At 45.4% G+C, this 24,312-nt stretch overlaps 1 protein-coding gene across 3 annotated transcripts in view; it reads right to left on the bottom strand.

Moving 5' to 3' along the window:
- phf20l1 (PHD finger protein 20 like 1) overlaps window positions 1–24,312 on the bottom strand; it is a 108,655-nt gene that overhangs the window by 70,631 nt on the left and 13,712 nt on the right. For all 3 annotated transcript variants that reach the window (XM_080005035.1, XM_080005037.1, XM_080005036.1), the window contains exons 2-4: window positions 6,304–6,424; window positions 4,362–4,602; window positions 594–678 (exon numbers count right to left, since the gene is read on the bottom strand). In XM_080005035.1, coding sequence (XP_079861161.1) covers window positions 594–678; window positions 4,362–4,602; window positions 6,304–6,386 — 409 coding nt within the window. In that variant the 5' untranslated portion in view covers window positions 6,387–6,424. The remainder of the gene's footprint in view (window positions 1–593; window positions 679–4,361; window positions 4,603–6,303; window positions 6,425–24,312) is intronic.

Here is a 24,312-nt window from a genome sequence, read left to right as displayed (position 1 = left end):
TAAAAATACCACCATTCCAACACTGAAATGGACAAAACAATACCCCCCCAAGATGTTATGTGATCCATAGGACCAATGCTCACACATCTCTGTATCTAAGAACAGGCCAATCGAGCTACTTGTGATTTAAGTGAATCCAAAGTCAAGCATCCCCCACACGCTGTCGGTGGATGAAGAGTTAGGTAAGGAGAAGAGAAAAAGTCACTACCACAGTGAATTTAGGTGGTTTATGATAGCATACAATTAGATTTCATAAATGTAAATGTACCTGGCGAAAAAAAAAAGATTCTGAGTCTCTGTTGTAACAGACATAGCACTGGTGCTTATTTGTCTGGAAAAGCTCAAGCAAGCCTAGATTTCATCTTTAAGTCACTCTGTTTCTAATGGAATCGAGATTCCCCATTCATCTCAATCCAGCTCTCTAGAGGGCATGCCAAAGAGTACGTCGGGAAATAGCCTGATCTCAGATACAGCGTGTAGGTTGTGTTAATTGGTTCTATGGATTACATAACTCATAACTAACTTTGGCCATTTTAATGTCGAAAACGGGTGGTACACACTTTACCCAACAGTTAGATTAAGCTGGAGCTCACCCTCTTTGTTAAAAGCTTCTATTTTAGCAGGATAATAGCGACAGTCTGTCCAGCGGGCGAGGACCTCCTCTCCATCCTGCAACTCCTTTAGACAAATGCATTTTGACATAGAAGAGCTTATTAATCTACAAGATTCATAACACAACAAAAGCTTATACCAAACAATACTAGGGATGCAACTGTACACAGTATATTATCGAGCCGTTCGGTACGCCTACAGCTCAATACGCACACATGAACCGTGGTATTACGGTATCACATTAGAAGTCCACTGGACGCGTTGGCACAGCATACAGGCTCGGTGTACCGTGAGTGGTGCTTCCCATTGAATCCGCTGTGGAGCTCCACTGGCCATGTCAGCCGCGCGGGGTCCACACAGAGCCGTGCTGCATTTCAAATTTTTTGCGCGAGAGGTCAAAACAATTTTTAAACTGTGTACAGCTTTTTCAATAGAAACATGCGATAAAACTACAGAGAAATGTTTTAGTAAAGAGTGCAATTAACTCTACTCACACCACATCGATCACGAATGATCAGGTTTTTTTGTACGGCTCTTTTGTAGATATTTAGGGATCAGAGTCTCACTGGGTGATGAGCCGTTCTTTTTGTCCAGTTTTACAGTTTTATGTGGTATTGTTTTTTTAAGTTGCTGTCTCCTAACGCCAGAAAATGTTTCCCCCCTATGTAAGAGAGGGCTGAAAAGGAACGCACCCAGTCACGTCAGGTTCACAAAGCGAAGGCACTGTCCAGAGGAATACATTCCATTAAAAGACGTGGCGACACGCACTGGTCTGTGAGGTTTTATTTCAATAAGTTATTTTATTATTATTTATGTGCGAAGAATACTGTTTATAGCTGTTCTACACAAAAAATAACTAACAACAGTATTGGTTTTATTTATTTTTTATCGTGAAACATTTTTTAAATATAACATTTTAATATATACTGTGTATATATATATATATATATATATATATATATATATATAAAAACTTAATTTTTTTTAATAATAATCTTAAATATAAAGATATAGAAACCGTACCGTTACCATGGTCACCAAGCGCACCATACTGTTGCATCCCTAAGCAATACCAACGTAGCAGTCAGAATTTCCATTTTATTAATAAACCGACAAAATTATGCTTTTGTTTCAAGAGTATGATCATTTAATAAGAAATCCCTGATTTAAATTATGTATACTTCTGTAGTCTCACCACAAGGGGTATGAGAACCAACAATAGATAAATAGCTTTAACATATTGTAGCCAGAACAGCCTCTTACTGAGCAACACAGCAAATCGTTGATTTTAATAAGAAATGTATATATAAGCATTCAATAAATTGGTTATTTTTAGGAAGGAAGGAGAAAAGAAGTTACCAAAATTCCTGTATTTCACAATTTTTATTGAGTATTTTTCTGCCAACTCATCACATAAATTTTCCTGCGGTGTGATGTCACATTTTGAGAAATATTTAAAATTCTCTTTTCAGGCCTTGTGGCCAATAGTTAGACTTTCATCGGTAGTCCGCTAAATATAAAGCCATTTCCTACATGTTTGAATCACTTTTTTCACTGAAATTGTTTTACATTTATAATGCAGAGGCGTCAGACTACAGGACAGAGTAGTGTGACATTACATCATTTAGACCCTTTTGTCCAAAAAGACTTACAAAAAACACATTCCCAAAATTAGATATCTTTACACATGAACACCGAGATAGGCTTTCACAAGTATAAGTGAGTTGACTGAAACTAAACCAGACTTTACACACATGTAAAGTATATAAAGACAATGTCCCTGGATTTGATCAAATCAACAGAACACAGGAATTGATATAATTGTCAAAATGTTATCCTAATTCTCTCTATCCAATCTCTCTCTGTCTTTGCTCTTCTCATTCCTTTGGATTAATCATTATAAATTTGTTGTTTTCACTTTGTATGATCAATTCTATATTACAGTGTTTTCAAAAGTGTTTTTTAGTGATTATTTTCTCATATGACTAGTTAGTATGTTAAATTGAACTGTTCACACAAATTTGTTTCAAAGAAAAAAAGTCATATGTCTACAACAATGTTTAGTTTCTGTTTAACAGCCATATACAGTATGTAAAATAATTGTACACATCGGAGTTACACACAGATTTTACACATTAAAGTTAAACGTAAACAGTAAATTGCATAGTCATATGTAAGGATGTAGGTAAATATGAAAATGTCAATGGAAAAAAAACTTTGATACCAAAAAGTGGAAGTTGACGGTCAAAGAAGTGACGTGCCAAGCAGTTGTGTCTAGAACTAGAGGGAACACAAACAACTTGTACCATCACTTAAAAAATAAAAACATCACAACCTACCCCTTCCTTTTCAAAAGTGGGAAAATTGCATTATCATGTGCCAAAGACTGTCATAAAATATTGTGAACTTCCCCAGTGTACTGCTGGCATCAGCATCGTTGCTGACTTTGTGCTCTGGGCTACCCATATTGATCCACAGCAATCCAGGCTGCGGATCAACAAGGCCAGGGGTCCAGACAACACCAACCCTAGGGTGCTTAGGGCATGTGCCCAGCAGCTAGCAGGAGTGTTTGAGCAACTCTTTAATCTCTCCCTGAGGCTGTTGGCAGGCCAACATCGACTTGGATGATGCCATCATCTACCAGCTACACCAAACATAATGGTAAGAGTCACATTCTTCGATTTCTAAAGTGCTTTTAACACTATCCAGCCCTTTCTGCTCGCAGAGAAGCTGATGATGATGCAGATGTACCACGACATGGTGGCCTGGATCAGCAACTACCTCACCGACACCGGTAGTGGCAGAGAGGAGGATGAGCACAAAGATCGAGGCCATCCTGGAGAACCCCTTTAATCCTCTCTACCAGGAGCGGAGGATGACAAGGAGCAAGTTCAGCCACAGGCAAATCCCTCCGCAGTGCACAATGGAACATTTCAGGCGTTCCTTTTTGCCAACAGCCAAGAACTGGTGAACATTAATATCACACTAATGGTATTAGAAAACTAAAATCGAATACCACCTTAGAGTTTACATATTAGGACCGTTGTTAGCTAATAGGACTGCTATTGCGTTAGGATCATTTGCACTATTACCCTAATTACTCCTGTTATTATTGACTGCTGTTATCATTGTATGCCACTTTGACTGTCTTTGACTGCAAATATTTTTGACTGCTGGTTATACTTGATGCCATATTTTCTGACTGTCGTCTATACTTGATGCCATATGTTTAACTGTTAATACCGAATGCAATGTTTTTGACTGCTGTTACTACAGTATGCCACTGTTGATAGTAATGCAACAATACTGTAATTTGTACTTACTGTAGACTAACTGCCACTTGCCCATATTGGGCTCATAATCACTAGTACCACTCTATGTATACACATCTATCGACACAAAGCTATCTCTCATCTCTTTCTTGACAGCATTGTTTTTGCTGCTGTATCGCCTGAATTTCCCTCCGGGGACTCAAAAGATGTCAATGTGGCAAGAGAAAAGACGATCCCTGCTAGGATCAGGAAAAATAAATATTTTTGCTTTATTGTAATTCATATCGTCATTGCAATATCCAACATGATAATCGTACATTGCCTATTTTCCCTGTACCGTGCCTCCAAAATGACCAGTCTAATAAATTGGTCAAGTTGCAAGTTGTCACCTAAGCATTTATGCGCCCGAGGATTGAGACTTAAAATACATTTTTAAGAGGTCAGGTGCTTTAAAGGTATGTGAAAGGGTATTTGTACCTGGATTGTTGTTTCAGGCTCTGTGTCTGTCTGAGGACTATGGGTGATCCGTATCTGTGCGTGTCGTAGAGCTGGGTTGCCCCCCTCCTCCATTGCGTCCCTGCGGATGGTGGATCTGTCCAGTGGTCTTAGTCGACTACTGTCCCAGGAAATCCACTCGTCAAAGCGATGACTCCAGCGTTCAAAATGGACCAGAAGCTTTCCATCCTCAGGCTCCACCTTCTCTATACGGGCAGGGTACCTAGACAACAGCATATAAATAAGTGGGGCTCTCTTAAATGATCAATCAATTTAGCCCATTCATCATCAGGGCATGGAGAGGTCAGAGAGTGAATTATGTATCGAGACATTTAGTCAGCGGCTGTGGATAAGAAGAAAAGAGCAAAAGGGGTGTAATGACACACTCACAATACAAGTACTATACAGACTTTACAGATTCCGTTTTTAACAGTTAGATCGGAAAGAAATTATCACTGTAGAAGATTCCTTCTTTATTCCTTCGGTATTAAATTTTTTAACACTTGGCCTCATTCACTAACGTATGTAGAAATGTTACTTTATGCACTGAAAAGATGGATATGCATAGTTCAAGCCAGATTCAATACGTGTGCGCAGAGGCCAAAGTTGTTGTTATCCATGTGCGTATGTTGATGAATGTGAAACCATATTGAAGTTCCTCCACTAGAAGTGTGGGGGAGGGCACTGATTGGAGTTGGGAATTGTCTCATTTGCGTTGAAAATTTAAATGTAAAATATTTCAATGAGTATGTGAGCCGGTTTTAATCTTGCTATTGGTTTACCTAAATATGTGTACTGCAAATGCCTACATTGTTAGAATAACATAAATCGTGCTCAAATTAAGGATACATTTTCCCAAAAGTATAAATATAAGGGAACAAAACAAGACAAAAATAGATTCAATAAAATGAACAACAGTCACAAAAATGATAAGCTGTTCTTTGGGCCCGAGAGAACCCAGGTCAACTAAACAGAACAAAACTCAAAATACATCACAAAAGAAGTGCTGCTGAACTGAACCAACTCGCCTCCAGACTGAAACAAGGGGGGGAGACGACGACACGAGCGTTACACTTTAAGTTTACATTAATCTTTTCTATACTAAATTTATATCCAATTTAGTATAGTAACCTAAAATGAGAATAAATAAATTAGCATTAAACAAACGTTTAAGACACAATGTAAAACTGACTAAATTTACAGGTCAGTAAAACACTGGAACTAATTCCACTTTGTGACGCACACGTTGACAGTCATTAATACAAATATTATAGTCCCATCTTATGTTGGATATTACCTCTCAATTAATAATGTTATGGCTTTCTAACTATCAAACTAAATAAGCCATTTAGAAGACCTTAAAGGCGTCTAAGTACTTGCTTAAAACATTGCATAACACAATTATTGACCACATATGAAACCTTACTTTTCCAACGTAATCATCTTGAAGTCCGGGACAGGCTATTGTTTGATAGTTTATATGAATGTGTGTGTGTGTGTGTATGTGCATGCAGTGGCTGGTGAAAAAAAAAAAAAATATGCATCACATGCATCAATCAAAGATTTTTAAAGATTTTTTTAAAGGGTAAAGGCAAAATAAATAGCAATTATTGTTTGAAAGAATGAAATAACTGTTCGAAATGAAATAACGTAGCAAATACCGTGCTAGAAAAGCAATATTGTTCAGATGATTGTTTGAGTGATGAGTGGTTTTCATCTTCCACTAGTAGAAAGATAACACATATTGTGGCTTGTTTTTTAACCGTGCAGGCTGTGATAATGAGCCGTCTTAAAGCATGCTTGCCAGAATGTTTATTCTGGTAAATAGACAATTAAATTTACACATGTGCCTTCTGTCAAATTGTCTACATAATAGACTATTTATTATTTTTGGAATGTTAAAAATAATGAAATTTAGTCATACCATTTCTTGAGGTAGTCCTGGGCCTCTACTTTTGCTCCCACTTCCCATCGGATGCCAGGTCTGCTAGGAGGTGGCTTGCTCATTCTGGTTTGCTCAAGATGATCCAGCAAACTGTTTGAAGCTAAAAGAGAACAGTGTTGTCTGTTAAAATTCTAATTTGCCATCACATATCTATTGCTCTAATAGTTTGGCTAATAGATTGCATAAATTTGATTTTTGTCATCAACTAATAAATATGTTTTGATATGAAATTTGATATATGATGTTTTTGCAAAGATATTTTGGCCTCTCTTCTCCTTTCAGCTGCTCTCGTTAGGGGTCGCCACAGCGGATCATCTGCCTCCAATACCTTCTGTTCTGTGCATCTTCCTCCCTTACACCAACCGCCTGCATGTCCTCCCTCACCACATCCATAAACCTTCTCTTTGGCCTTCCTCTTTTCCTCTTGCCTGGCAGCTCCATCCTCAGCATCTTTCTCCCAATGTAACTCTCCTCTCTCCTACACACGTGTCCAAACCATCTCAATCTCACATCTCTCACTTTTTCACCAAACTGTCCAACTTAAGCTGTACCTCTAATGTCATTCTTATTCCTGTCCATCCGTGTCACTCCCAATGAAAATCTCAACATCCTCAACTCTGCCACCTCCAGTTCAGCCACCTGCCTTTTTATCAGTGCCACCGCCTCTAAACCGTACAACATAGCTGCACTCACTACCATCCTGTAGACCTTCCCCTTCACTCTTGCTGGAACCCTTCTGTTACAGGTCACTACGGACACTCTTCTCCACCCACTCCACCCTGCCTGTACTCTCTTCTTCACCTCTCTCCCGCACTCTCCGCTGTTTTGGATGGTCGACCCCAAGTACTTGAACCCATCTGCCTTCTCCACCTCCACTCCTTGCATTCTCAGCTTTTTGCCACCCTCCCTCCCATTCAGGCACCTGTATTCTGTCTTACTCCTGCTGACGTTCATTCTTCTCTCTAATCACAATGTCACAATCACAATGTCATCCGCGAACATCATAGTTCACGGAGATTCCTGCCTGATTTCATCTGTTAACCTGTCCATCACCATTGCAAACAAGAAAGGGCTCAGAGCTGATCCTTGATGCAATCCCACCTCCACTTTGAATGCCTTCGTCACGCCTACTGCACACCTTACTACTGTCTAACTGCCCTCATGCATATCTTGTACCACTCTTACGTACTTCTCTGCCACCCCCAACTTCCTCATGCAATACCACACTTCCTCTCTCAGCACCCTATCATATGCTTTCTCTAAATCCACAAAGATGCAGTGCAACTCCCTCTGGCCTTCCCTGTACTTCTCCATCAGCATTCTTAAAGCAAATATTGTATCTGTATCTGTGTATCTGGCATGAAACCATACTGCTGCTCGCTGATCCCCACCTCTCCTCTTAACCTAGCCTCCACTACCCTTTCCAATAGCTTCATGCTGTGGCTGATCAACTTTATTCCCCTGTAGTTACTACAGCTCTTTACGTCTCGCCTTATTTTTGAAGATGGGTACCAGTACACTTCTTCTCCACTCCTCCGGCATCCTCTCCCTTTCCAGGATGGTGTTAAACAGTCTCGTTAGGAACATCACTGCCATCTCACCTAAACATTTCCATGCTTCCCCAGGTATGTCATCTGGGCCAACTGCCTTTCCACTCTTCATCTTCTTTAATGCTGTTCTCACATCATCCTTGCTAATTTGCTGCACTTCTTGATCCACTATCCCCACATCATCCACTCTTCTCTCCCTCTCATTTTCTTCATTCATCAACTCCTCAAAGTACTCCTTCCACCTTCTCAACACACTCTCCTCACTTGTTAGCACATTCCCATCATTATCCTTCATCACCCTAACCTACTGTACATCCTTACCAGCTTGGTCCCTTTGTCTTGCCAATCGGTACAAGTCCTTTTCTCCTTCCTTACTGTCCAACCTCTCATACAACTCGTCGTATGCCTTTGCCACTTCTCTCTTCGCCTTGCGCCGCATCAGCTTGTACTCCTGTCTACTTTCTTCACCTCTCTGACTATCCCATTTCTTCTTCGCCAACCTCTTCTGCTCTATGCTTTCCTGTACTTCCTCATTCCACCACCAAGAGTTCTTGTCTTCCTTCCTCTTCCCGCATGATACACAGAGTACCTTCTTGGCCGTCTCCCTCACCACTTCTGCAGTTGTTTCCCAGTCATCTGGTAACCGTTCATTCCCACCTATTGCCTGCCTTACCTCTTCCCTAAATTACATGCAACTCTCCTCATTTTTCAACTTCCAACATTTTATCTTTGGCTCTTCTTTCACTCTCATCCTCTTCTTGGCCTCCAGAGTCATCCTACAGACCACCATCCGATACTGCCTAGCAACACACTCTCCCTACCACCACTTTGCAGTCACTTATCTCTTTCAGATCGCACCTCCTCTCTAATGACGCTTAAAAATTGATTCCTGGCATGCTGCGTTCAAGACTAATCTCTTTCACCATCTCAGCAGAATATCAGAGTCTAACAGCAACTCCATCTTGAATTTTGCATTCAAGCCTCTGTTTTTCCCCACCATCAGTATGATGGTGCAAAATCCTCTTGGCCTGAACCGCAGCGGACGCTTCTCTCCATGTTTCCAACAGCACACTTGATGATGGTGTTGGAACTGGACCTGGCCACACAGTCATGTGTGTACAGGGAGTACAGTAGGGGGCTGAGGACGCAGCCCTGGGGGGGATCCTGTGTTCAGGGTGAGGGAGCTGGACATGTGCTTCCCTACCCTAACCACCTGGGGCCGGGCTGTGAGGAAGTCCAGGATCTAGGCACACTGCAGAGTATTCAGTCCAAGCTCCTTCAGCTTGACAACCAGTCTTGTGGGGACATTGGTATTGAAAGCTGAACTGTAATCAATGAACAGCATTCTCACATAGGCCCCCTTGCGGCCATCCAGGTGTGTGAGCATGGTGTGCAGTACCTGGGAGACCGCGTCATCCGTGGATCTGTTCTGCTGGTACGCAAACTGCAACGGGTCCAAGGTGCGGGGGAGGGAGGTGCTGATATAATCCTTAATCAGCCCCTCGAAACACTTCATGACCACCGAGGTGAGGGCCACCGGACGGTTGTCATTCAGGCAGGTTGGAGAGGCTATCTTCAGGACAGGAACAATGGTGGACCTCTTGAAGCAGGACGGGACCACTGATTCAGCCAGGGAGATGTTGAATATTGTAGTGAACACCGGGGCTAGCTGGTTTGCACAGGTCTTCAGTACTCACCCAGATATGCCATCTGGGCCCGCAACTTTCCTGGTGTTCACCCGCATCAGAGCCCTCCTGACATCATGCTCTGACACTGAGAGTGCACCCTCATCCCCAGCGGTATAACTCCAATTAGCCGGCGAGCTAGCAGTGCTGTTGCCAGACTCAAACTGCGCATAAAAGGAGTTCAGTTCATTAGCTAGGGAGGCGTCCACACTCGTGGCTGGGGAGGAGCTACTCTTGTAGTGTGTTATAGTCTGCAGCCCCTCCCACAAGCGTCTGGTGTCCCACTGCTCCATCTGTAGCTCCACAGTCTCTCTGTATGTCCGTTTAGCGTCCTTCACTGCCCTCCGCAGATTGTAAGACGCCGCTTTGTAATTGTCCATATTACCGGATAAAACACCGTCGTTGTAAGTGGCCGTGCGAGCATTCAGAGCGCAGCGGATGGATTTATCAACCCACGGTTTCTGGTTTGGAAATATCCTTAATTTCACCGTGGGAACAATGCTGTCCACTAACGTAGCCACGAAGCTCACCGCTACATTCGCAAACTCGCTGACGTCACTAGAACTTGATTGGAACATGTCCCAGTCTATGTCCGCAAGTGCGTCCTGAGGCGCAGCCTCTGATTGGTCCGTCCACCGCTTCACTTCCCTCGTCACCACCAGTTCTAGCACGATCATATGTATGAAAGTATGTAGATGTATGTGACGAATAAACCTCTTGAATCTTGAATCAGAGGCCTGTAAACGGGAATCAGCGAGATCGTGGCATGATCTGATTTCCTGAAAGCAGGGAGCAAGACGGTCTTGTATCCGTTCTTGTACGGTGTGTAACGGTAGTCCAAAGTTCTCTCTCTCCTGGTGGCACACATGATGTGTTGGTGGAAATTAGGCAGAACTTTTTTAAGGTTCGCCATGGTAAAGTCCCCAGTCACCACCACAGCCGCATCGGGATGTTTGTTTTGAAACAGCACAACACATCATACAGGTCCGATAGTGCTGTGTCGGTCTCCGCTTGCAGTCGGATAAAAAGGGCTGTAATGATGAACGTGCTGAATTCCCAGGGGAGATAAAATGGATGGCATAGGATTGGCAGCTTTGTCTTACAGAAATTGATGAACCAACAATTGTGCCGTGCCACAGTTGTAGAAAAATACTAAATTGGACAATTGAATCGGACTCACAAACAATTCATTCGTAGTGGACAAATGTTTTCGAGAGTTACTCTGTCAGGGTGAATCTTTAATCAATCAATCAATTTTTATTTAAAGTGTAGAATCACCATGCGGCATGGTTCCGATACACTTCACAATCAAAAGAAGACAGGAGAAAACAGCAAACAAAATAGTCACAACCAAACAACGACATCAAAGACATCGAAGCCAAAGAGATGCCTGCACATAGCAAAAAATAAATTAAAATCTAAATAAAACGACAACATTAAAAACGTTAATGTTAAAGGACTGTTTGAAAAGATGATGGACTCGACTCAGTTCTATGTTCTAGGGTAGGCTGTTATGAAGTAAGTAGAGTCAGGTTTTCAGTCTTGATATAAAGATTTCAGCTGAGGGTGCTCCTTTGACATGTACTGGGAGGCCATTACAGAGATAAGGGACATGGTAGGAAGATGCTCTGAAACCAACAGTTTTATTTGATTTCGAACTCAAGTTGTTACTATGCCTTAAGCTGTCTCCAGACAGCTCCACTGAATAAAGGTAAAAGCCCCTTTAAAGCAACCAAGTCTCAACCTGGCCCTGACAGGCTGTGATTGGGCGACTCCGACACCAATCATATGGCCCGCCTCCCAGTATATATACTGGGTCACCGCCTGTCATACTTCTTCAGCTCTCCGCTATTGGGACAAAGAAAAAGTAAAATTTAGGAATTATTATGTCGGCTGGGGACTTGGCCCACAGGGATGGATACTCAATCGTGTGTCTGCTGTCTCGGCACACAGATGCAGAGGCACTGTTGGCACTGCTGGAGTCTGCTGATGGAAGTAATCCGCAATCAGGCCGGCCAGGCCGCATCTTCAGTTCCCTCCCCAGTCGCACACAACTACTACTACTGCCGAAAGGCCTTCAAGCATCTTGGTGGAGGACGAAGAGGAGGAATCGGCTCTCCCGTCCTTGGGCCTTGTTTCAAGGCCACCCTCCCCCGTCTCTCTGGATCTTCCTCAGCATTTGTGCCAGGGGGATCAGGAGGAGTTGGTTGTGCACCAGGAGTTGTGGGAATTTGACGCAGCCTAGTGGAGCTCCAAGGTGGAGGAGGAGGAGGGGCAAGGAGAAGAGCCAGGTGAGGAGGCACATGGTGCTGCTTACAAACCCTCCCAGGGGCCTTTTCACCTCCTGGAGCGAGCTGTGGCAAAGCTGGGAATGCCTTGGGCAGACCCCGAATCTGCTGCTCTCTCCATCATGTCTGGGGCATATTTTACAGAGGCTGGGGATCGGTCCCGAGCCCGCTTCCCCTCCTGGTGATGGAGGATTTCACCAAGGAGGTAAGGCTGTTTTGGGGCGCTCCCCAGAAGATGTGCGGCACTATCCAGGCGTTCAGCAAGTGACCGACACTAGACACCAAGCCGGAGTTGGGATACCTGGCGATGCACCCCTGGAGGAATCGGTAGCTCTCCACATGTGCTACTCTCTCACCGCGGAAAAGCCTCAGTTGCCGTCCAAGGCATGCAGGCTGACGGCGAATTTGGCTGAAAAGTCATACAAAACAGATGTTGTTCAGCAGTGTTGTAGCCTGCCCTACAGCTGCTGAACAACATCTGCCTGCTGCAGGCCTACCAGGCCAGGCTCTATGAGACCTGGAGGGGAAGGCCACCCCTGAGACCTAGGTGGAACAGCGCAAAGTCACTGACCTCTGCCTCACGATGGCCAAGGGTGCAGCGCAGGATGGCGGGCATGTGATGGGTTTTTTTTGGTGGTGACGTAGCACGACCTGTGGTTGAACCTATCTCAAATCTCTGAGAAGGAGTAGACCAGGCTCCTGGACGCTCTGGTGAAGGTGTCGGGCCTGTTCGGGCCCATTGTGGACTCCATGACCCACAAGTTTGAGCGGCAGCAGAAGGAGTGCGTGGCATTGAGGATCTTCATGCCCCGACGGACCCGGTCACCTCGCCGCGAGCCCTGGCAGAGCCCCGGCTCATCACAGGAGCAGTCAGGATCCAGACGGCCCCCAAGATCACCACGTGCCCAGAGCCGACTGACTCTGGCCCAGGAGATGTCCCAGCATCCCATAGCTGATGGGATGAGTGGCTGGAAATGGGAATCTTTTCTGCCGTCCCCAGCAGCCACAGGCTTCGGCGGTTAGGGGCAGGAAGATGCAGAGGACATGAGCGGCTACGGAGAGGGGATTCGTGCTGCTAGACCTCTAGTTTTAGCACGAAACAGACATTCCACTGCTCCCGTGCCAGCGAAAGCTGTCACGGTTAATGTACACAAAATAATTGATAAATAAATAAATAAATAAATATTTATTTCCCCTCCCTCCCTCCAGTGTGTTTATTGAGGACTCCTGTCCACTCAGTAACATGAGCGCCATGGCTGAAGAGAAAATGTGAGCCCAAAGCCTCACGTGAGGCCGGGAAATGTCACCAAACACATGAACACAGGTGTTGGGCTCTCACACAGGTGTGAGAAAATGTGGCCGGAGGCTCAATTTGTGGGGGAATCCACCCCAGTGCAGTAACCAGAGCATGCCTCTCCGCATGTATGAGTATGGATTCAAGATTCAAGAGGATTCAAGAGGTTTATTTGTCACATACATACGTTCATTGATATGCAGTGACATGTCTTTGCAACGCACCCGGAGATTATGCACAATAGTTTTTAAACCAAACATAATAGCTAACCTAATTTCTACCTAGCTGACTAACTGAAACTAACTGATTCCTAAAATGTAATCCAGTGCGTGAATAGAATAATATTTATTAAATTAAATAAGACTCAAAAAGGTAATACAGAGTGGGGATACAAAATAGAAGTAAAGGGAATAGAGTTATGAATATGGGATAAGCAATTTGTATACAGATATGTGCAGTAAAGTGCATGTGAAAAAGTGTGTATGGAGATATACAGTACAGTATACAACAGTATATTATCTGTATCATTGTACTGGGTTATAGTATACAGTGCCGTATTGCTGTCCAGTGTTACTGTACTGCTGTGCTGTACTGTTGTATACTGTACTGTATATCTCAACACACACTACCTCACTTTATTCACATGCCACTATAATGCACATAGCTCTATACATAATCTATTCCATTTATTTATATTTTGTATTCCCACTTCGTGTATTACCTTTTCTATTCCTATTTTATTCTATTTACTCATTGAATTAAGTTTGAGGCTCTGGTAAGTTTAGTTTAGTTAGTTAATTATAATGCATAATCTCTGGGTGCGTTGCATGTCATTTCACTACATATATGTATGCTTGTATGTATATGTATGTGACAAATAAAGATCTTTAATCTTAAAGGGGCTTTCAGCTTTATTCGGTGGAGCTGTCTCAAGACAGCTTAAGGCAGGGGCTGTCAAACGTACGGCCCGTGGGCCGGAACCGGCCCGCTAGGGGGTTCAGTCCGGCCCGCGGGATAAATCTGCATTATTGAAAAAAATAACAATAAACTTCATTTTCTTTAAAATCTGCAGTTCCTATATTGTCCGCTAGTGGCGCTGTGTTTTAGTCAGTTCTATCGTTTTACCCGCTTTTTCTGTTGACCCTGGCCCCCTCTTCAGTGAAATGTCTTTGTCAAAAAAGAGAAAAGTGGACACAGAGTGTCGGATTTTTCAAAAAAAAATGGACCTCTTCCTATATGTTCACGGAGGTAAATGGGAAACCCGTGTGCCTGGTGTGCATGCAGCAAGTTTCGGTGCTTAAGGAATACAATATTCGCCGCCACTATGAAACTCAGCATGGTGAAAAATACAACAGCTTGCACGGAGAACTGAGAAAACAGAAGGTAAATGAATTGTTGGCGGGTCTGAGGAAACAGCAATCTGTTTTCACCCGGAGCCGAGAGGTCAGTGATGCTGCGGTGAAAGCCAGCTACGTAATTGCAAGCCAAATAGCATTAGCCTCAAAGCCATACTGTGAGGGGGAATTCGTCAAAAACTGTATGCTGAAGGCTGCCGAAATTGTGTGTCCTGAGAAGCGACAAGCTTTTGCCAATATTAGCTTGACGAGAAATACCGTGGCAGACAGGATTTCGGAACTATCGGCAGATTTGGACAGCCAACTAAAACGCAAATCTGAGTCATTTCTGGCATTTTCTGTTGCAATTGATGAGACTTCTGATATTACGGACGTCGCTCAACTGGCCATATTCATTCGTGGAGTTGACGAAACTTTGACTGTTACAGAGGAGTTTCTCGAGTTGGTGCCTATGACCGACACCACAACAGCTGCGGACATTTTCCGCTCCGTCGTTGAAGCGCTGGACAGAGTCGGGGCAGACTGGTCCCGCGCCGTAAGCCTGGCTACTGATGGTGCGCCGTCAATGATCGTGATTTTTGGACATTTCATTGCATTTTGCATCAGGAGGCATTATGTTGCAAGGCGTTAAAAATGGATCACGTCATGGAGGTGGTTGTCCGAACTGTTAATTTCATCTGAGCCAGAGGTCTCAATCATCGTCAATTTGAAAGCCTTCTCAGTGACTGTAACATTACCCATGGTCTGCCATACCACACTGAAGTAAGATGGTTAAGCAGAGGTGCTGTGCTGAAGCGCTTATTTGATCTACGTGAGGAAATCTGACAATTTATGGAGAAAAAAGGAAAACCTGTTAATGAATTACAGTGCCCACTTTGGCTGCAGGACCTTGCATTTATGGTTGATATTACAGAGCACTTGAATAATCTGAACAAAATGTTGCAAGGACGCAAAAAAATTGTAACAGTATTATGACAGCATACATGCATTCAAGTTAAAGCTCGCGTTATGGGAGACGCAGATGGCAAGCGGTGACCCTGCTCATTTTCCCTGTCTCAGAGATGTGTACGCAGCAAGCGTTAATCCTGACATGAAACAGTACAAAGATTTCAGGGTTGCTGAGGGAGTTTGGGAAACGATTTCAGGTCTTTAGCGAACTCGAGACAGAATTCGCAGTTTTTCGCTCACCATTCACAGTCAGAGCTTCTGATGTGCCCATTGAAATGCAACTTGAAATCATTGATTTGCAGTGTGATGTAGAATTGAAGGACAAATTTGCTTCTGTGGGCTTGGACACATTTTACAAATATCTCCAACCAGGCTATCCTAAATTGACAGCACTGGCTGCAAAAATGTTGTCCATGTTCGGGACTACCTATCTTTGTGAGCAGGTTTTCTCAGTAATGAACATTAATAAAATGAAGCTGCGCTCAAAGCTCACACATAAGCACTTAAATGAGATTCTGAAAGCGGCTGCTACTCAGGACATGTTGCCTGATTATTAATGCACTTGTGCAGGCTAAAAGATGCCAAGTTTCAGGGGCAAATACTGAGACTAAATCTTATGGAATGCTCCTGTCAACATCGCACTATAAAAATAAACAGCTGTGAATATTTGCTGTTGTAATTGCTGTGAAAGTCAGTGCTAGTCAGTAACAGATTTACAACAGAAGAGTTTTGCTGAGTAAAAAAATATTTTTTATGCATGCCATATTTTCTTATGCACGTATGTTTTTTTACATTCATACATGTTATGCATTAACAAGGAAGGGGACAAATTTACTTTATCAAATGTCTGTTTAAAACAGCTGCCACTTAAGATTTCAAGTGTGTGGAGTCAGTTCATGTGTTCAGAATTGCTTCCCAGATGTGGAAAATTGATTTTAAATCATTTATAAATTTTGACGTGTTTGATGTATTTTAACATGCAGGACAGTGTTTTAACTTCCACAAAACTGTCAATAAATGTTTTGCAACATTGTACAATCACTGTGATCAGTTTTTATGCATAATGCACTTAAATAAATGTTAAACTGGGCGAAAGTGTTGTTAAAAATGCACATACTTTTCTTAAAAACTCTTAGGTTGTTCATAATATATTTAATAAAAGGACAATTCATTGCATATAAAGATTTTTATAATTTACTTCTTCTTCTTTGCACTAATACAAAGAAAAAAGTGGACTTATTGTTAGTTCTATGTAATTTTGGAATGAGTTTACTGGTCTGGCCCCCTTGAGATCCAATTAAGTTGTATGCGGCCCCCAGACCAGAATGAGTTTGACACCCCTGGCATAAGGCGTAGTAAGAGCTCTTGTTCATTTGTAAAACCAGGGTAGTAGCACAACCCAAGCAATTTTTTGTTAACTGAGGGAATGATCAGGAGACCAGCATCGAGAGAACGAAGAGGGGGTGCTGGGGTATATGTTAAGGCTGAATTATTCATCAAATTGAAACCAACATCGAAACTTAAAAAAACATGCTAAATATGCATACTAAATCGCAATCGCAATATGGGTCTCAAAAGAAAAAAAAAGAAAATCGCAATTTCATTATTTTCCCAAATCGTTCAGCGCTAGTTTATGGTATAATTATCTCAGAGAAGTAAGGTGGTGCAAGAAAAGTTAAAAGAACCTTAAAATCAGCTCTAGCTTGCACTGGTAGCCAGAAAACAAAGGCCAGAACCGGTGTTATATGATAAATTCTTTCGTTTTTGTCAGGATTCGAGCTGCAGCATTCTGAACAAGCAGAACATTTCCAGTAGCACAATTAGTAAGACCAGAGAAAGGGGCAATAATCAATTCTGGAGGATACAAATGCAGTAGTTTTAGCATTGCACAATCATAGAATAGATCCGATTTTAGCAATATTACTTGTTATAAGAATTTTGTATTTCTGTGTATTCTCAATTGAACTTATGAAGGATTGTGACATTATGTCCTAACGTGTATATGCAGAACAACATGATCAACATGTACTCAAGTGACTACGTGCCAGGAACAGCATGTATGGACAACATGTACACAACTGATCACAAAAGAACATATGGATCACAAAGAACTGTTTTTAACCGGAGGCGCTGCAACAAACCGATGATGCAACAACAGTCTCGAAAAAGTCTCAGCTCTCGAAAGAGAGAGCTGATCATTTCCACGGTAACATCATATTGTGTTGTTGCTCTGTAAATGCTCCTTTTGCGCAAGACTACATTTATTTTAATTCTATTTTACTTTATAAACCTAAAGTATTGGTCTCCGATTTCCTCTAACAATTTGTCCGTCCACGAACAAAGTTTATAGCTGTTTAGCTTTAGCATTAATTTGGCGCCCAATGTGGGGCCCCAACATCTTCCTCCTCTCTCCAGAGCATCGGACCTGAAACCTTGCAAGGGGGAGTCTGGAACTCCTAAAGAATGTCCTCAGCCCCAGACCGTTAGAGATCCGTTTTGAGCAACAGAGGCCAAGCTCCACTGGAGAGCGGAGCAGTGACGGGGCCAGGATTACGGAGGAAACGTGACACCTTAATATACGTCAGGGACATATTTAAGGTTTCGGTCTGGGACACGAAACGGAAAACTCCCAAAGGTAAAACAATTATTACTTATAAGCATTAATTGGCTAGAATGGGACGAGTAGAAAACGCCTAAAGGTAAAACAATTTAACATCAAATTGTAAGGAAAACTAATCAAATTGTAGCATTAACATTAATTTGGTATTTAAGGTTTTGGTGTCTGGGACACGAAACTCCTAAAGGTTAGGTAAGTTACTCAGGCAGGGTATATCGGGTTACAAGCGTGCATCAGGTGTATCTAGGTTAGCCTCTCCTTGATTTTCACCACTAACTCACAGCGGTAAGAAGATACAATCCTTTTTCTGTGTATTTACTCCCCAAAAGGTAAAGTAACATTAACATTAAATTGTCAGGTAAAAACGAATCAACATTACTTATTTGAAGGTAAAACAATTCGGAAATAATTGATAAAATATGAATTACTCTAAAATTTAATAAATTGGATTGGTGCCCAACAATTCAATTAAGGATAAAAGGCCCGGTTCAGAAAACCAAGCAATTCCTAAAGGTACGGTCAATTCGGTCCCACTGCCTTAAGGAAGGTAATGCTACAAATTTAACATCATATTGTGAGGAAAGTAATAAAACTAGGACTCGGGAAAAGACGTCATTTGGAAGGACGTAGGGCTTAAACTAATCCCCCAGGACCTGAGTTAAAAAAAGATTGAACTTAGCTATAAGGCAACCAAGCATAAAACCAAGCTTAAAATATTTGTGTTTGTTTATTTCTGTATGTATGTTAAAGCGCTAAAAACAAAACAATAATAATAATAATTTAAAATATAAAAATGGACAACAACTGTTCAAATTGTTGTGAAAGGGAGAAAGAAAGACAGGAACAAGAAAAGTCAAAGGTAATTAATAACCTTTACCCTGTTCTTTGTTCCCGCCGAGACAAACAGGGGAGAGAGGTTGATGACTAGTACGTTCCTCTGGGTCCCCGACCCGATCCTCCACCCTATCCTGAACCTCCAGTCCTCACTCCTCATCCAATGCTCTACGCTCCAGTTCCTCCAACCTCCTCCGAACCACCACGTCTCAGCCTACAGTCCACAGTTCCTCCAGTACCAACCTGACGAGACCCTGAAAAGAATAACTCGCAGCAGTAACTCATACAATCCTTTTCCCTCACCGATACCACCACAATTAGATGTAAACAATACTGCGGACTACTCAAAAATAAACCATTGCCCCCAGGAAGAATGTAAACAAGTAATAATCTTCCTCGGACGACTCAAGCGGGTGTTTGATGCTTATAGTGACATGATTATGCAATTAAAAAATGCCTATCCAAACAACATGCACCCAAGTGCATGTATCTGCTTTCATTAAAAAACACCTAATCGGACACAGCACAGCAGGCTTGCACGTCATGAAGGAGCACACCCTGCATACCGAAGGAGTGAAATGCACAAAAAAGGAAAAGAAGGTGAGTGACACTTTAATATAAGAAGGAGAGGATGATAATAATGATGGTTATGCTTCTGTGTATTTCCGAGGAAATGCACCTTGTGTCATGATCTCCGCTTTCATCTACCTTCCTCTACCTCTCCTTACCTGCGTCATTAGCCCAACTCCATTCACCTGCGCACATGGCTGTTCCCGATCAGCAATCAAGCCACTATATAAGCCTCTCTCACCAGTCACCCATTGCCTTGGTTGATTGATTGTTTTCGATGCTTGCACCAGACTCTCCAGCGTTCTCCGGATTGATTCCCCGCTACCGACCCTGCCTCGCCCCGATCACGTATCCTGCCTGCCCCCCACCTGTCTTCTGTCTGCCCTTCCTGTTATCGAACCTGCCTGTCCCCGACGACGTATCCTGCCTGCCCCCTGCCTGTCTTCCGTCCGCTCTACAAATAAAAGACATTACCAAATATCCCTGCCTGTCTTTGTGCTGCAATTGGGTCCTATCCACACCCTTTACAGTACAATCTGGCCAACAATGGACCCAGCACACAACCCCGAGCCGCTGGCACGCCTGGGAAGGGTGGAGTCGCAGCTCCAACACCAGGAGGCTGTCCTAGCCTCCACCGCAGCGGACATCCGGCTAGCAGCGGCTAGCCAGGAGCAAGGGCTCGCAACGCTAGCCGCCCAGGTCCAGCAGCTCGCCACCACTGTCGTTCAGTTCATCCCGCTGCCTGCTTCCCCGGACCCACCTCCACCAGCACCGGCCCAGCCTGGGTACTCCCTGGAGCCCCAGGTGTGGGTTCCAGAACGCTACGCCGGAGACGCAGATGGCTGTAGTCCGTTCATCACGAACTGTTCATTCCTCTTCGCTCTGCAGCCCCACACCTTCACCTCCGAGGATGCCAGGGTGGCGTTCGCCGTGAATCACCTGACGGGCCTCGCTCGGCTGTGGGGAACGGCCAAGTGGGAATGACGCACACCAGCCTGCTCCTCCTTCCACGCCTTCGCCGCCGAGCTCCGCAAGGTGTTCCGGGTGACAACACGGGGTCCCGATACTGCTGGTGGTCTCCTGGGTCTAGGTCAAGGGTCCCGCTCCGTGTTCGATTACGCGATCGACTTCCGCACCCAGGCTCGACTGAGCGAGTGGAACCCGGCAGCCCAGATTGACGCATTCCTGATGGGATTAGCATACTACGTGAAGGATGAGCTAGTTTCCCACGACCTGCCCACCTCTCTCGATGGCATCGTTGAGCTTGCTTCCCATATCGACCGACGCATCCAGGCCCGCCAGCGAGAGAGGCATCAGAGGCAAGTGGAGCGCCGCCCAGCAACCCGTCTTCCAGGTTCCTCCGGGCCGCCAGCTCTTCCGGCCCGTCAACCCACGAGTAAGGCCTCTCCCATGCAGGTTGGCCGGGCCAGCCTCACCCCGGAGGAGAAGGAGAGACGCCGGGTGGGGAACCTTTGTCTCTACTGCGGTCTAGCTGGACACTACATCTCCGGGTGTCCAGTAAAAGGCCGGGCTCGCCATTGAGGGAGGAGGTCCTGGTGCGCCACACCTCCAAACCCTCCTCCAACCTACGCCCCCTGTGCCAGGCTCGGCTGCTGCTGCCCCAACACTCAGATTCCCTTGCCATACTTATTGACTCTGGTTCCGATGTTAACATCATCTGGAGGGGGACCATCCAGATGGACTCCACCAAGGTCTCTGCCGTCACGACCTGGGCCGCCCCGGACTCCCGCAAACAACTCTAGCGCTTCCTCGGTTTTGCCAACTTCTATCGGAGGTTCAACCGAGGCTACAGCAGGGTGGCTGCCCCTCTCACAGCCCTAACCTCCTCCAAGGTGCCGTTTCTGTGGTCCGCCACCGCCAACGACGCCTTCCTGGCCCTGAAGGCACGGTTCACTTCAGCCCCCATTCTGGTATTGCCTGACCCCAAACGGCAGTTTGTGGTTAAAGTGGATGCCTCCGACGTGGGAGTCGGAGCTGTTCTGTCCCAGAGGACCGCCTCCGACCAGAAACTTCATCCCTGCGCCTACTTCTCCAGGCGTTTGACCCCGGCCGAGAGGAACTACGACATCGGGAATAGGGAGCTTCTCGCCGTCAAATTGACCCTGGAGGAGTGGCGACACTGGCTAGAGGGAACCCAGCTGCCGTTCCTGGTGTGGACCGACCACAAGAACCTTGAGTATATCCAGTCCGCCAGGAGGCTGAACTCCCGTCAGGCTCGTTGGGCGCTCTTCCTAACCAGGTTCAATTTCTCCCTCTCCTATCGGCCGGGGTCACGCAATGTCAAACCCGACGCCCTGTCCAGGCAGTTCCAGAAGGAGGAGGAGGACACTGCTGACCCTGACACCATTCTGCCGTCCTCCCATCTAGTCGCCACACTCACCTGGGAGGTGGAAGAGAGAGTCAGAGCCGCCGCCCAGGACCAACCCGGACCCAGCGCATGTCCGCCCGACCGTCTGTTCGTTCTGCCTGACCTCCGGTCCAAGGTTCTCCAGTGGGCCTACAACTCCCGACTCACCTGCCACCCGGGGATCCAGCGGACGAAGGAGGTCGTCCAGCATCGCTTCTGGTGGCCCTCCCTGGGTCAGGACGTCAATCACCCAGTGATTGACGAACCCTCCGAGGGTTCGTCAATGCCTGCCCCACCTGTAACCAGCACAAACCCTCTCTTCTTGCTCCTGCCGGTCTCCTACACCCACTGCCGGTTCCTCATCGCCCCTGGTCTCACATCTCCATGTACTTCCTCACCGGTCTGCCACCGTCTAGCGGCAACACTACCATCCTGACCGTGGTGGACCGGTTCAGCAAGATGGCTCACTTCGTGCCTCTACCGAAGCTCCTGTCGGCCAAGTGTACCGCCGAGCTACTGCTGAACCATGTCGTCCGCCTCCATAGCATCCCGGTAGATGTTGTATCCGACCGGGGTCCCCAGTTTGCCTCTGTCTTCTGGAGGGAGTTCTGTTCGCTCCTGGGGGCCACCGTCAGCCTGTCCTCAGGGTACCACCCCCAGTCCAATGGCCAAACAGAGCGGAAGAACCAAGAGATGGAGACGGCCCTTCGCTGCATGACGTCACAACACCCGTCGTCCTGGTCTGAGCAGCTTTTGTGGGTGGAATATGCCCACAACACCCTGACCAGTTCGGCCACAGGCCTCTCCCCCTTCCAGTGCGCCTACGGCTTTCAACCGCCTCTGTTCCGGCCCTTGAGAGGGAGGCTTCCTGCCCATCCGTCCAGTCCTTCATTCGCCGCTGCCGCAGGACCCGGACCCGGGCCAGGGGCGCCCTCCTCCGAGCCCCTGGCCACAACGCCTCTGCCGCTAACCGTCGCCGCTCCCAGGACCCGGAGTACCAGCCGGGCCAGAGGGTCTGGCTCTCCACCCAGGACCTCCCCCTGAAGGTGGAATCAATGAAGCTGGCTCCTCGGTTTATCGGCCCGTTCGAGATGGAGAAGGTCGTCAACCCGGTGGCAGTGCGGCTCAAGCTCCCCAGGTCCATGCGCGTCCATCCCACCTTCCATGTGTCCAAAGTCAAGCCGGTCAGGGAGAGTGCTCTGGTCCCCTTGGCGCCTCCTCCGCGCTTCATTGATGGGGGTCCTGCCTTTTCTGTCCGCTGTCTCCTAGGTTCCCGCCGGCATGGGAGAGGCCTGCAGTACCAGGTGGATTGGGAGGGTTACGGTCCGGAGGAGAGGTCCTGGGTCCCTGCGAGGCACGTTCTGGACCACACCCTCATCAGGAGTTTCCATCAGCGCCATCCTGACCAGCCCTCCAGACCCGGTCAACCCTCCCGACCGCAGACCCCACCACCTCTTCTGTGCCCTCCAGCAATGGTTCAGAGGCGGACGATGTCGACCCTGGGGGTCCCTCCCCCGATGAGTTTGACGTGGCCCATTTAGCGGAGGACGAGGAGATGGACGAGAAATTGCTGATCGAGGAGGGAACACGGAGGCGGTGGAGGAGGAGGAGAAAGGGATGCACATCCGGAATGTCTCCCGAAGAGAAAAACAGGTCACGCACACACACACACACACACACACACACACACACACACACACACACACACACACACACACACACACACACACACACACACACACACACACACACACACACACACACACACACAGATTTGAATAAAGGCGATTCAGAAGAAACTATCAACCCAGAAAACGCGGACATGATGTTAAACCTGTATGAGCAGAAACCCTATGTGTCTTTAATAGTGGGAGATAAAAAGATCCCATTTCTCTGCGATTCAGGAGCATGCAAAATGATTGTACGGGAAGAAAATGCAGATGGTTTAAAAATATCTAAAGAAGAATAAAATAATTAAAATAATAATAATAATTAATAAATAATTAAAATAACATCACGAAGATCATTCAGGCCATATCAAAGACAAAATCCACTTAAATCCGAAGCAGAAGCAGGAATAGCACCAGTAATCGCAGACCTAAAGCAAGCTGGAATAATAATAGAATGTCCAGACTCACCATGTAACACACCTCTATTTCCAGTTAAGAAAGCTGCACCATCAGTAGGATGGCGTATGGTTCAAGATCTTAAAGCGGTTAACAGCGCTGTCATGCCACGATCACTCATCTAATGTACATGCTAAAATTCAACAGGTTATGCTGGAAATGGCACTTAAAAATCTTGTTCCACATACCCTTTTTCTTTTACTTTGAGCACCTGCCCCTTTTGAGGTCTCTGCACGGGCCTATGCATAATTGAAACCAGACAATGTTATTTCAGAACTGCAATATTATGTCAGTGGAAACTAATTTGTGGATCCCCTCACAGAGGATCCTGTGAACCTGGTGCACTGGTGGTC

This window comes from Zeus faber (assembly GCF_960531495.2).
Source record: "Zeus faber genome assembly, chromosome: 8".
Lineage (NCBI taxonomy): Eukaryota > Metazoa > Chordata > Actinopteri > Zeiformes > Zeidae > Zeus > Zeus faber.
The sequence above is the reverse complement of the archived record's forward strand: the minus strand, read 5'-3'. Positions and strand labels throughout refer to the sequence as shown.